Raw genomic sequence first — 14,493 nt, forward strand, 5'->3', positions numbered from 1 at the left:
AAGCAAGGTGTGAAGTATGCATCCACAGATGGTTGTCCACTTAAGCCAATACCATCAGATTTGAAAAGCCATTCTGAGCATATATCTGTACTCAATTTCTATATATATCTGAGCCTGAAGGGTATTTATTTTATTTTGAGAAATGGGGTCTCACTCTGTTACCCAGGCTGTAGTGCAGTGGAGTGATCATGGTTCACTATAACCTTGAACTCCTGAGCTCAAATGATCCTCCCACCTCAGCCTCCCAAGTAGCTGGGTCTATAGGCATGTGCCATCATGCCTGGCTTGCTTGCTTGCTTTTTTTTTTTTTTTTTGAGAGACAGGGTCTCACTATGTTGCCTGGGCTGGGCTCAGGTAATCTCCCTGCCTTGGCCTCTCAAAGTGCTGGGATTATGGGTATGAGCCACTGTGCCCAGCATGAAGGGTATTTTAAATAAAGGAAATCACTTTAAAAAAAAAATGTTCTCCTAAAACCCTTTTATTAAAAATAAAAACTCTGAAGTGGGTAGTCACTCTTCACTTGATCATTTTCATAAATTTAGGTTTTTTAAATCATTGTCTAAAGTGGGGTAGAGTCTAGGAAAATCAAATTTCAGTCAATCCCTTCAGTTCTCTCTTTCACTGTGTTTAATGAGAATGAGAAAAATAAGGCATTTTCTCTTTTTGGTTTCCTTTTTTGTTTTCCTCCTTCTCCCTCTTCTAACAGTGAAAAGGCAGCAGAAACAAGGAAGACGATAAATTCAAGGCTTTGATAAACCACACTGCAAGTTAGCACGCTTCTGAGCAAAAATGACACATTCCATAGCTCTGAATCATCTTGACTATCCATTTTGTTTTTATTCTCTTGGTTTTGGACAGGTCCAAACTAAAACATTTTTAGTTTGTTGTCCCATCCAGTTTCCCGATGGGTTACCTCAGATGTGAACCATAATAACCAGAAGAAGTGGCATGCTGGGCCCAGGGCCCAACTGAGGAATGTGAGGCCAACTAATAACTTAGCTCCTTCTAAACTAATATCCATTCAAAGAAATTTTCAAGTCTCATTTAATGTGGATGGAGCTGGTGCCAGGGAGGACTATTTATTGAGATCTTAATTCACAAATGTCTCAAAGCAGTTTAAAATGTTCTTGATGTTACATAATGAGTTAGAAACCTGTCCAACCACATACCAGATGCATGGGCTGGGGCTGGGACAAGTTACTTGACCAATCTAGACTTCCATTATTCATGACTCCAGGAGCTCCTTCACTCATGAACTGTGTACCTAGACAGAGACACAGCTCAGGGCAGGCATTTTTATTACCTTTGTGTCCCAAGGAGAGGGCCTCCTTTTTTGAGAGGCATAGCATATGGGACAAGAATGTGGTTCTGCAGCTGGGCAGCTTGGGTTTATATGCTGGCTCCTCTGCTGCCTACTGATTGACCACTGGCAAGTTATTACATTTAACCTCTCCGTGCCTTCATTTTCCTGCCCGGGGCACTGTCTTCCTAAATCTGTCTTGGTGAAACCAGTTTTAGCTGGCTGTTCTAATAGCCACCTAGCAGGGCTAGGGGGAGCAAAGTCCAGCTTCAGCACTTGGCCTCTGTCCACACGGAGGGGAGGGGCTCCTGGTTACTGCTGGGCAGGGTGGCAGTTCTGGATTCCCACTAGGCCTCGTTACTGTTCCTTATGGCCTCCACTGACACCATAGGGAGGTGGCTTCATTGTCACTGGGCTATGGTGAAAGTCCTGACTCTCCACTTGGCCTCCTCTGACACCACCCCAGCAGGGAGGTGGAGGGACTGCCTTGTTACAGCTGTGAGTGGGTGGAAGTTCAGGCTCCCAGTGTGGTCTCCGCTGACACCATGGGGGCGGGAGCCTTTTGTCAGATGGGGATGAAAGAACCAGCTCCCTGTGGCTTTTGCTGATACCACACCAGTGGAGGCGAGGCCCCTTGTGATAGCCTGGACTCCCACACCCTTGGGTAGTGTGGGTGGGAGTGGACCATAGGTTTTTCTGTGCTATTTAGCTGGAGTAAGTTGTTACTAAGAGTTTTCTGTTTTGTTAGGCTGCCCCTGTCCTAGTCCTTTGTCTAGAGAAACAGGCTTTTGTTGGGGATTTTTTATTTGCTCCTGTTGGCATTTCTGGGTTGCCAGCTCCTTTAGTCCAAGTCTGGGGTACAGGAAACTCATCACCAGGTTGTTCCTTGGATCGCAAAGTCCCTGGCCAGTCTGCTTTCTTACCACCTTTCAGCATCTTCTTATGCATGTTTATACATAATGTCCAGGGTTTTAGTTGTACTTAGTGGGAGCAATAGGGAAAAGTATATCTACTCCATCTTCCTGGAAGCAGCACCAGGATATCACTTAAAAATACTATGAATAGTTGGCTTCATGTTTTTGGCATTGTACAGAGATCCATTTACTGCTGGTATGCTGAATCCCCCACTAGAACAGTGTCTGCACATGGTAGGAGCTGAATAATATTCACTAACTGAGTGAATCCCCATTTCACAGATGAGAAAACTTAGGGAATCAAGTAATTTTCCCCAAATCACACAGCCAGCAATAGGAAGAACTGGGGTTTGAATGTGGGCAGTCTGATTCCAAAGCTCAAGCTCTCAGAAGCATCACTGGGGCAGTCATGAAATTCAAGGCCCCTTTTGTTCTCTTAGGACAATGAAGGAGTGAGAGGGCGCTTCCACTTGAGACAGTAACAACGCGACACTTTTCTACTGAATTAAGAATGAATGTCCTTGCGTTCTGTGAGCGAATGCCCAAGGCTGTCATCTCTCCTTCCATTCATTGCCAAACTTTCTGCCTGGTGTCCTAATTACTCCATAATTTCTGTGCAAATGGGGTTCCACTCCAATTTCTTTTCTGCAGCTGCCTTTTTGTTTTCAGCCCCAAAGACCAAATTCAATAGTGTCTTTCCTAATTCTCATCCTTTTAGGTTTTTCTGCAGTATTTCCTAATGTTGTCTACCACTTCCCAATCTTCCTACTCTTGACTCTGCTTTCTTGGTTTGCCCTCCATCCCTCTGATTGCTTTCTGTCATCTTTCTTCAGCCATCTTCAAGCTGGTGGAATTCCTCAAGAGTCCTCCTTTCTCTTCATTGTGCACAGTCTCATTGTCAGTTCATCTAAGCTCACTTAGATGACTCAACACTCACTTATTCACTCACTGTTCATTTATTGAGCACCAGGCACTGTTCTGTATCCATGAACAAGGTAAACAAGGTGGCTGTTCTCATGGAGCTTATATCTAATGGGAGACACAGAGGTAAACAACAACAGTTATGGAGCACATAGCGTATCAGCAATATTAATCACACTTGTAAACTTTTGTATGCATAATCCCAATTGTCTGTTAGATTTAAAAACTACGGGGGGTAAGAGTTGCATTATCTACAGAAGACTACTGCTACCACCTTATATGCACTCGTATGACGGTTTGCTTTAAAGCTCTGCTTTCACATAGTTGGTCTTTAAAAATTCTATTGAATTAAAATTATAAAATATTGGCTCGGCATGGTGGCTCACGCCTGTAATCACAGCACTTTGGGAGGCCAAGGTGGGAGGATTACCTGAGGTCAGGAGTTCAAGACCAGCCTGGTCAATGTGGTGAAACCCCATCTCTACTAAAAATACAAAAATTAGTTGGGCATGGTGATGGGCGCCTGTAATCCCAGCTACTCGGGAGGCTGAGTCATGAGAATCGCTGGAACCCGGGAGGCGGAGGTTGCAGTGAGCTGAGACCATGCCATTGCACTCCAGCCTGGGTGACAAGAGTGAGACTCCGCGTTAAAAAAAAAAAAAAAAAAAAAAAAAAAAAAATATATATATATATATATATATAATATATATGTATAATATTATTTTTTTTCCAAAGATCTTAATTCACAAATGTCTCAAAGCAGTTTAAAATGTTCTTGATGTTACATAATGAGTTAGAAACCTGTCCAGCCACATACCAGATGCATAGGCTGGGGCTGGGACAAGTTACTTGACCAATCTGGACTTCCATTATTCATGACTCCAGGAGCTCCTTCACTCATGAACTGTGTACTTAGACAGAGACACAGCTCAGGGCAGGCATTTTTATTACCTTTGTGTCCCAAGGAGAGGGCCTCCTTTTTTGAGAGGCATAGCATATGGGACAAGAATGTGGTTCTGCAGCTGGGCAGCTTGGGTTTATATGCTGGCTCCTCTGCTGCCTACTGATTGACCACTGGCAAGTTATTACATTTAACCTCTCCGTGCCTTCATTTTCTCATCCATAAAATGGCCTAGTGATAGTGCCTACTTCCTAGAATTATCATGAAGGTTAAGTTAGTTAATAATTGTAAAGTGCTGAAAATAGTGGCTGGCACTTACTAAGTGTACATATGTGTTTGCCATTTTAATCTATTTATATACATACTGTGTCACTTTCAGAGAAAACCAGGTCACTAGGTTTTATCTTTTGGAATCTTGCTAACATTAAGCTTTGAAATTTGATATTTCCCATCTTGGATGCTTTAAGATTTCAGGTTATCAAACAAATAAATTTAAGAAAGTAAACACATTTTTACTTCTTCTAACTTCAGAGAATGAGCTTCTAAAAATGAGTGTTGAGTTTCTTTCCACTTTGGATTATGAAATTAAAAAGATATACATAAAACAACAAAAATCACATAAAAATCCATGAATTCAGAAGCTATATTTGAAATAAACAGGCTAGATGGCAGATAATATATACTAAAACCATTAACATCACACATAAGGATTATAATATATCAACAACTTCAAGCTGGGCAGAGAATTTCTGGTATCACAGTTTACTTCTATGGGTCTTTGCTTTGCAATTCAACTGAAATTAAACACAGAAAAACTCTATTGGTTTTGAAGCATATCTCCCATGATTTTTTTCCTATTCCCCTCCCCTCCCCGAGTCATCTGCCCTTTATTACTTGCCTTGGTCAGAGGGAGAATATAATTTTAGAAAAACACAAGCAGTAAAAAGCAATTTCTATACCAAGGAAATAATAATGGTGATAACCCAGATCACATAGAAATTAAATCTACTCTCCTAAACAGTAAAACCAGCTAGCTTTGCATGTGTTCATACCATATGGTTAATATTAAAGCATAAGGCAACCGGCCAGGCGCGGTGGCTCACGCCTGTAATCCCAGCACTTTGGGAGGCCGAGGTGGGTGGATCACGAGGTCAGGAGATCAAGACCATCCTGGCTAACACGGTGAAAACCCGTCTCTACTAAAAATACAAAAAAAAAAAAAAAAAATTAGCCGGGCATTGTGGCGGGCGCCTGTAGTCCCATCTACTCGGGAGGCTGAGGCAGGAGAATGATGTGAACCTGGGAGGTGGAGTTTGCAGTGAGCCGAGATCTCACCACTGCACTCCAGCCTGGGCGATAGAGCGAGACTCCGTCTCAAAAAGAAAAAAAAAAAAAAAAAGCATAAGGCAGACACTACCAGCACTGCACCCTCATTAGCCAGCCAGCTTTGCAGACTCACCACCCCCACAGGCTGTCCTGGAGGTTCCTATGCCTGCAGTGGGAGCTAAGAGGTCAGCTGTTTCCCCAGAGCCGACCCCAGTAACCTTTGCAGCTTCCCTGAGGGCTTCAGGGAACTGCACCCTGTTTAGTGGGCACAGAGAAAATGGCTCATGTCCTGGAAATACCCAGCCTGGCTCCATTGGGCCGTAAGTAGTTCCTGGCAAAATTCCTCATTAGGTAACAATTTGGATGGTGGTGGAGATGTGTCCCTCCTACTTTACCCAAGAGGTGGTAGCGGTGTGGCCTGTGGGAATTTTGAGGGCAGCGGGCAAAAGTCATTCCAGTCCCAGGGCTCAGCTCCAGCAGCGCCCAGGGGCATCTCAGAAGCAGCTACATCATCATCTGTACCACCCCACGCCCTGTGCTTGTTTAGGGCTGAGATCCTATTGGGAGGCATTTGGGGAGGAGGTGAGCTGCGCTGGCAGAAGGTTCAGGGCCGGTCACTGGGGATTTTCCTGCCACTCACATCCCCTTCTTTCAAGTCTTCTTTAACTCTGCACAGATTGGAGTAACAGAAGATGCTGGTTTCCACCTCATCATTTTTTACCTTCTCACCCCCAGAAATTAATCTTCGCATAAACCTCAGGACCAGCGCAATGCCTGTCTCAATAAAATGTTAGTTTCCTTTCCTTCTGTATCTCCTGCCTTCCCCTTCCTGGCCACCTAAGACACAGGGCCGTCATGTTGCGGTGCCCTACTTCGCAGCACCCCCAGACCTGCCCAGGGCTGCTCCCCATGCCAGAACCCTCCCTGTCCCCATAAGAACCTGACTATCCTTTGTTTCATTCCCTAAAAGCCTTACTTTTCAAGGCTGAGGCTGCAGCATCCTTTATACTGGTATACACTTTCATGTTTACAAGTGTCATTGGGCATCTACTGGTACTCATCTTAGTTACCCTTGTAACAGAGCCCTTAGATGTCAAACCAAAGCAGTGACTGACACTGAGATTTGTGGCTGCCTGGGTAGGTAGAGAAGAGAAAGAGAGCAGAGCTGACCATATTTCTCAGCTCACAAGTTCCTATGATGGCTTGGAACCCTGACCAGCATTTTCTTCTGAAGCAACACCCTCGTGGTATGTTCAGCCTTTTTCTAGATCTCTCCAAGACAGAGAAATACTTGTTGCTCCTGCATTGAGGTTGGGCAGATGGGCATTACTGGGGCACTAGTGGCCAAGTTGCCCTGATCCACCCACCTGAGACCAGGTATGTGTGTGATGGTGCAAGCCACTGCTTTTTCAGGCTGGTGCTGCTGGATGAGAAAGTCCCAAAGTTCTATCATTGAAGGAGCAGCACAAGAGTGAGGACAAATACCTTCACAGGCAGCAAGAAAGTGGTACACAGCAGGGAGGGCAGTGGGCACCTGGGGGAAGAGCAAGGCCCGAGGAGTGAGGGGAAGCAGGCCAACCTCGACGATCTCCTCAGCACCTGAACGCCAAGGCTGAGGAGATCCTCGAGGTTGGCCTGCTTTCCCTCCTTTTCTTACAACTTCTGGAGAAGCGTCAGCCCTCTGCAGGGAGGCGGCCAAGCTGGCAGGCGAGTCGGCGAGGGTGTCATTGCTTATATGGCTGCGGGGACCGAAGCTAGGAATAGACGCGCTGAGGGCTAGGAGGGCTCCCACCGGGCGGAAGGATGCCGCATCGCGGGTCGCTGCCCGGAGCTGTGCGAGTTCGGTGCTCAGCCCCAACGGCGCTTTAGGCGGGTCCCCTAGGTTCTCGCCCTTGCGCGCGCAGCCAGGACAGTGTTTCTGCGCTTCCTGAGGCCAAAGCGGGTCTCCCCGTTTTTTCCTCTGGGGATGCCAAAAGCCACTGGAAAAGACAGGAAGCTGTCGCCCCGTCGCATTCTCAGCAAGATGAGGCCGAGTAGGCAGCGCCACCTCTCCCGAGCGCCCGCGCCCCGCTGCCCCAGCCGGGGAGGGACTGGAGGTGAAGTCGCAGGTGCGCTCCCCAGGGAATATCCGGGCTCGCAGACCACGCGGCACCGCCCCCGCCTCGCCCCGCTGCTCCTCCTCCCCCATTTCCAGGTGTCTCCTTTTCCGCTTGCCCCTTAAACGTCCCCCTTCCGCAGGGGTCCTGCGAACCCCATCCACTGCCATGGCTCATTCTAACACCTTCACTGGGTGTCTTTTTGCATAACACTTAAAATAAAAATGGATCTGAATCTGATCCCGGCTTCCAGCTTACAGGACACGTCGAGGACAGAGGCACAAGTGAAAGTCCACCCAAGGAATGCAGTCAGCAAAGCCAGGGTGTGGGGAGCTCTCTCCAGAGGGTAGGGGAGAAACCCAAAGAGTAAAAGAGACTTTAAAACCTGCCAACCAATCCCAACCTGTTGTCCTAATTTGAATCCTGATTCAAATCAACTGCTTTTAATGGAAACTTAAAACTTTAGTGGAAATTTGAACCTGATTTGATATTTGATATAAGAAATCATAGTTAATTTTTTAAGGCATGATAATGGCATTGTGCTTATTTTTAAAGGACAGAGTCCTTATTTTTAGAAATTCAGACTGAAATATTTATGTCTGGAATTAGCTTCAAAATAACGCAGGGAGAAGTGGGTAAGGGTTGGGATGGAACAAGGTTGGCTATGATTTGATCGTTGTTGAGGCTGGGTAATGAAAACATGGGAGTTCGTTCTAGAATTATTTCTACTCTTGTATATTTTTAAAATTCTCTATAATAAGGTTTTAAAAAGAAGGAAAAAAACCCGATATATTCCAGCTGATTAGTCTCAACGTTTTCAGGGCCACATACAAGTAGGGGCCTGAAAATATGTTAATTATGTGACTTAAGATCACCTGGGAGTCCTTTTCGTTACTGACTTGTGCGACTTGTGTGGCTCGTGTGCTCTCATGCTTAATTGGATTGGTCTTTAATCTGGGGCCAGGGAAGTGTTTGACCTGCGGCTGAGATTTCCACCTCTCTGCACTTCCCTTCCTGAACACCAACCAAAAGTGGCCCTGGGTTTCTAACCACCTGAAGATGACTTTCCATCTCCTCCAATGTCCTATGTCTAAAACTGTACAGCCTTATGCACTACCTCCTAACTTCCCCATTTCTATGAATAGCAGAGCATTTCCTCTGCCTCTGTCACAGACTAGAAGCCATCTAGCCATTTTGACTTCCCCCTCCTCTTTTCTCTGTCCCTCCACTTAGTCACCAAGTTCTGTGGATTCCTTGTTCACTGTTTCTCAGACTCATCTCTTCCTCTCCACTCTCATTGCTGTTGTCTAATCCCAGATGTGGATTTTCTCTGTTACATTTACTTCCTTGCTGGTTTCCTGTCCTTAGATTCCTCCTTCCAGCGATCCCACCTGCCACTGCCCATTGGAGAGCCCTTAGATCAAGGGCCTCATGTTATGATTAGGCTTTGCAAACTCCAAATTCCTTCTTTTACAACCTCAAAAATTTCATTCAAAGAAAGCAGGAATGATTATCAGGCAACCAGCAACCCCACCCCTCAAATAGAGTCTAACGTGAAAAACATTATTTCTCAATTGGTAAGCAAACATATCCCTCACTGATTGTTGGTAGGTCAACAACGGCGCAGACTTGGACAGTTGACAAGCAGAACCCAGGGTCACAAGGATCCCATTCATGTGGGTCAACAGACACATGAAAGAGCTCAAATGACAGAACAGTCCAGAGATTCCTGCTGATTTTTCTAGCGTGCTCTAAAATGGAGCAATACACCAGGTTTCTAAACCATGGACACAAGACGTGACAAATGACTTTCAGATATGTGAATTCATTCATTCAGATGAAATTTATAAAAGCATACAATAATGTCATTTTTAGTTATACACTTAAAATCATCTTTATTAAGAAAAAAATACATTAAATAAAATTAGGACCATACAGGAAAATTCAGTCTGTCAGGTCACCAGGGCCAAATACACAGTCTCAAAATGCTTGGAATGAAAACAATATTTCTCTGATGCCCCCAAACAGACATTTATTATTTTGTCAGCCTAGATTAGCACTCCCTTTTTGGAGCTGGGATTTTATCCTCCCCAGGCCAACCATAAGCATCTCTCGGGGCATGGGAATGTTTCCCTAGAATTTTCTAGTTGGCTTGGTGAATAAGTGTCCTCTTTCCTGTCTGCAGGAAATTAAGGATGCAGACACTCAGGGCGTGTGTCTTGCACAGCCAGCCAGCCTGGGAAAATGAAGCCAACTGGGAGAGAGATTTGAAGGACTCTGGTTCTAGGCATGCCCACTTCTCCAGGTACTTGAGCTTGGAAACCTTTTTGCTTAACTAGCTCTAGGCCAATCTTGCTTCACTCCAACACGCACACACTTCTCCTTGCGCTATTTTGAATTACCAGAGGAGAATCTTTGACAAACACAGGTCGATGTTAGTGTGAGCCAGACGGGGCAACTACACAAAATCAAAATCAGGAAAGGAGAGCCACTTTGCTGGAGTTTCCCAGAAGGCTGGTGGGGTGGACTCCAGGGCTTTGAAATCTCTAAAGAGTGGTGACTCACCTCTCCTAGAAATTGCCCTGGTTATATCATAAAAGGGCTCAATTTTTACATGAGGTCTCAGTGGTCTTTTTACTTAATGTGACATCATTAGAAAAATCAACCTTTGACCAGAAAGAGGCAGTTCCCTCCTTCCTCACACAATTCACAATTTTCTGGAATTATTAATAAAAATTGCGTATCTCTAGGCAGAAGCTCTCCAATGCTAGATTTTTCACTAATATTCACATACAATTTACCTCAAGTTCCTCCTCTGCTCCTGACCTCTCAGGGCAGCTGTGGTACTCACAGGGTAAATTCCAAACACCTTACCCAGGCACTCAGGGCTTCAAGAATTGGGCCTGATCTTAGCCATCAACATCGTTTCCCACTCCAGAATGAACACTTTGCCCTGGTCGTGCCAGTCTCTGTATTTCCTTTACATGAGTCCTGCTCACTCCTTTTCCACACCTTGGTGTAAGCTGCCCTGAACTGTCCCTCCTGCCTGTGTTCTTTCTCTTCGTCTTTCTTTTTCTTCCTTTTAAAAAATTGAGTGCTCACTGTGTGCCAGTTATGGCCCTGAGTGCTGAGTATAAAATGACTCATAGGCCAGGCACGGTGGCTCATGCCTGTAGTCCCAGCACTTTGGGAGGCTGAGGCAGGCGGATCACCTGAGGTCGGGAGTTCGAGACCAGACTGACCAACATGGAGAAACCCCGTCTCTACTAAAAATACAAAATTAGCCATGTGTGATGGCCCATGCCTCTAATCCCAGCTACTTGGGAGGCTGAGGCAGGAGAATTGCTTGAACCCAGGAGGCAGAGTTTGTGGTGAGCCGAGATCGTGCCATTGCACTGCAGCCTGGGCAACAAGAGCGAAACTCCGTCTCAAAAAAAAAAAAAAAAAAAAAAATTCATAGCACCTGGTTTTTGCCTTTGTTGAGGTCGTAACCCTCAGTACCTCACAGTGTGACCGTATGTGGAGACAGGGCCTTTAAAGAAGTGATTAAGGTGAAATCATATGAGTGGGCCCTAATCCACTATAACTGATGTCATAAGAAGAGGAGATGAAGCCAGAGACGTGCACACATGTGAAGACACCTGGCGAAGATGGCCATCTACAAGCCAAGGAGGGAGGCCTTCGAAAAAATCAACCCTGGGGATACCTTGATCTTGGACTTCTACCTTCCACAACTGTGAGGAATAAATTTCTGTTTAGACTACCCAGCCTGTGGCATTTTTTTATGGCAGCCTTAGTAAATGAATACAACGGGCTTACAGTCTGGAAAGGGAGACAAATAAGAAAAGAAGCAAGAACAACACAGCCTTTTAAGCACAGTCATTCCCCCTTCTCCATGGGGAATATGTTCCGAGACTTCCAATGGATGCCTGAAACCTTGGATAGTTCCAAACCCTATATATACTATATTTTTTCTATCCGGTAACTGAGATGACTAAGTCACTAACTAAGTGACTAAGGGATAGGAACGTCTACAACGTGGAGATGCTGGACAAAAGGATGATTCATGTCCCAGGTAGGACAGAGCGAATGGCAGATTTCAGAACTCAGAACAGCATGCAATTTAAAACTTACAAAGTCTTTATGTCTGTGATTTTCCATTTAGTACTTTCAGATGCAGGTGACCATGGGTAACTGACGCTGCAGAAAGCAAAACCTTGGACAAGAGGGCACTACTCTACCATGACAGGAGAAGCATAGAACTCTCAGTTGTGGGAGACGAGGAGTAGTGTTAGGACATTTCCCAGGGGGATGTTATTCTGGGTTGTAAAGGTCATGAGAAGTGCCTGTCCCTCCAAGGGTGCAAGGGTGACCAGAAGCAAGCTCTTAGGCTTGGGTGGGCTTGCTGTGGATCTCATCATCCTGCTTCTACATGAGCCAAAGGCAAGCCAGTCTAGGTGCATGGCCAGCCCCCCGAGATGGAGCTCATGGTGAGGGACCAGCCAAGTCAATCACATCTGCCTTGGTAGATGGAGCCAGCAGCAGGAAAAGAAGCTGAGAGCCGCGGAAGGAAGGTAGTGAACAGCAGCCACGGGACCACAGATATGAGGCCACTCATAAAGCAGACCCAGGAGGCAGAGAAGAGGCTAAACAGTGAGCCTGGGACAAAGGAGCCCATGGAGAGAATCAAAGGTGGAGATGGAGGCCACAGGCATCATGGGGCCACTGGAGTGGAGAGAGCTTCAGAGGGTTCTGGCTGGGGTCGGTCCCCTGAGGCATGGCTCTGCAGCTGATATGCTTGCATGCATTGAGTGTGGAGAACTTCTGTGGTTTTGGCAAATGCATAATGTCATGTATCCACCACCACAGAATCATGCAGAATAGTTTCACTGCCTTTAAAAAAATCCCAGGCTGGGCGCAGTGGCTCATGCTTGTGATTCCAGCACTTTGTGAGGCCAGGGCAGGAGGATCGCTTGAGCCCAGAAGTTCAAGATCAGCCTGGGCAACACAATGAGACCCTGTCTCTACAAAAAGAAAAAGAAAATTAGCCCGGCATGATCACACTCACCTGTAGTCCCAGCTACTCCGGAGGCTCAGTGGGGAGGATTGCTTGATCCCAGGAGTTTGAGGCTGCAGGGAGCTGTGATTGTGCCACTGCATTCCAGCCTGGGTGACACAGTGAGCCCCCTTCTCTGTTAAAAAAAAAAAAAAATATATATATATATATATATATCCCCTGTACTCCACCTATTCAAGCCTTCCCCTCTTCCCCAGAACCTCTGGCAATCACTGATCTGCTTACTGTTTCTTTAGTTTTGCATCATTTCGAATGTCATATAAATGGAATCATACAGTTTGCAGGCTTCTCAACCTGATTTCTTTCACTTTGCAGTGTGCAGTTCAGATTTGTCCATGTTTTTGTGTGGCTTGATAGCCCATTCTTTTTTATTGATGAATAATGCACACAGGCATCCATTGTATGGATGCACCACAGTTTGTCTACTCACCTATTGAAGGACATCTTTTTTTTTTGTTTTTGTTTTTGAGAGGGAGTCTTGCTGTATCCACCAGGCTGGACTGCAGTGGTGTGATCTTGGCTCACTGCAACCTCCATCTCCTCTGTTTAAGAAATTCTGTCTCAGTCTCCCGAGCATCTGGAATTACAGGCACGTGCCACCATGGCCGGCTAATTTTTGTATTTTTAGTAGAGACGGGGTTTCTCCATGTTGGTCAGGCTGGTCTCAAACTCCCAACCTCAAGTGATCCGCCCACCTCAGCCTCCCAAAGTGCTGGGAGCCACCGTGAACCACTGTACCTGGCCCTATTGAAGGACATCTTGATTGCTTCCAGTTTGGGGCAATAAATTCTTTTTAAAATAAAATATTTTGTAAAATTTGCAATACATAAAAAAAATTAAGGATATCTTATTAGACTATATCTACTTTGTAAATGCCCAAGAATAGCAGGTCTTTATTTTTAAGTATATCACTGAGATAAGCGAGGTTGCTTTGATCAGAGAGCTCCATGATTTTGGTTTTCTTTTAGTTTCAGTACCCATGACATTCCATTCAAAGGTTTGTGGAATCACTAAGTCTCTAAAGATGAAAGTTTGAAAACCATTGAACTAAAGAAGATTCAGTGAGAAAACTGGATGAGAGAAGGGGGAAATTTATTGACAACAATTAAACTATAGGACCAAACTCTTAATAGAGGAAAATAAAAACTGATTCTTGAAGGAAGAAGAAATAACTTCATTTTAATTTTTTTAGACTTTTTTTTTTTTTTTGAGACAGGGTCTTGCTTTGTCGCCTAGGCTGGAGTACAGTGCTGCGATCTCGGCCCATTGCAACCTCCGTCTCCCAGGCTCACTTGATCCTCCCACCTCAGCTTTCCAAGTAGGTACCCACCACCACGCCTGGCTAAATTTTGTATTTTTTGTAGTGATTTTTTGTAGTGTATTTTTTGTAGTGATTTTTGGTAGTGTATTTTTGTAGTGTATTTTTTGTAGTGATTTTTTGTAGTGTATTTTTGTAGTGATTTTTTGTAGTGTATTTTTGTAGCATATTTTTTGTAGTGATTTTTTGTAGTGTATTTTTTGTAGTGATTTTTTGTAGTGTATTTTTATAGTGTATTTTTTGTAGTGATTTTTTGTAGTGTATTTTTTGTAGTGTATTTTTATAGTGTATTTTTTGTAGTGATTTTTTGTAGTGTATTTTTTGTAGTGTGTTTTTTGTAGTGTATTTTTGTAGTGTATTTTTTGTAGTGATTTTTGGTAGTGTATTTTTGTAGTGTATTTTTTGTAGTGATTTTTGGTAGTGTATTTTTGTAGTGTATTTTTGGTAGTGATTTTTGGTAGTGTATTTTTGTAGTGTATTTTTGGTAGTGATTTTTGGTAGTGTATTTTTGTAGTGTATTTTTGTAGTGTATTTTTTGTAGTGATTTTTGGTAGTGTATTTTTGTAGTGTATTTTTGTAGTGTATTTTTGTAGTGATTTTTGTAGTGGATTTTTGTAGTGGATTTTTGTAGTGATTTTTG

At 44.4% G+C, this 14,493-nt stretch overlaps 2 protein-coding genes across 2 annotated transcripts in view; one reads left to right on the plus strand and one right to left on the minus strand.

The window, feature by feature from the left end:
* NDUFAF6 (NADH:ubiquinone oxidoreductase complex assembly factor 6) overlaps positions 1–14,493 on the plus strand; it is a 211,622-nt gene that overhangs the window by 167,813 nt on the left and 29,316 nt on the right. Inside the window, exon 9 of the mRNA XM_063816423.1 lies at positions 9,644–9,763. Coding sequence (XP_063672493.1) covers positions 9,644–9,706 — 63 coding nt within the window. The 3' untranslated portion in view covers positions 9,707–9,763. The remainder of the gene's footprint in view (positions 1–9,643; positions 9,764–14,493) is intronic.
* LOC100614282 (uncharacterized) lies at positions 813–7,628 on the minus strand. Its single transcript, XM_063816888.1, has 3 exons — positions 7,020–7,628; positions 6,730–6,896; positions 813–3,243 (listed from the first exon to the last, which is right to left on the minus strand). The coding sequence occupies exons 1-3, from the start codon at positions 7,626–7,628 to the stop codon at positions 3,171–3,173; spliced, it is 849 nt and encodes a 282-aa protein (XP_063672958.1). The 3' UTR covers positions 813–3,170.

The sequence above is a fragment of the Pan troglodytes genome, chromosome 7 (genome assembly GCF_028858775.2).
Source record: "Pan troglodytes isolate AG18354 chromosome 7, NHGRI_mPanTro3-v2.0_pri, whole genome shotgun sequence".
NCBI classification, from domain to species: Eukaryota; Metazoa; Chordata; class Mammalia; order Primates; family Hominidae; genus Pan; species Pan troglodytes.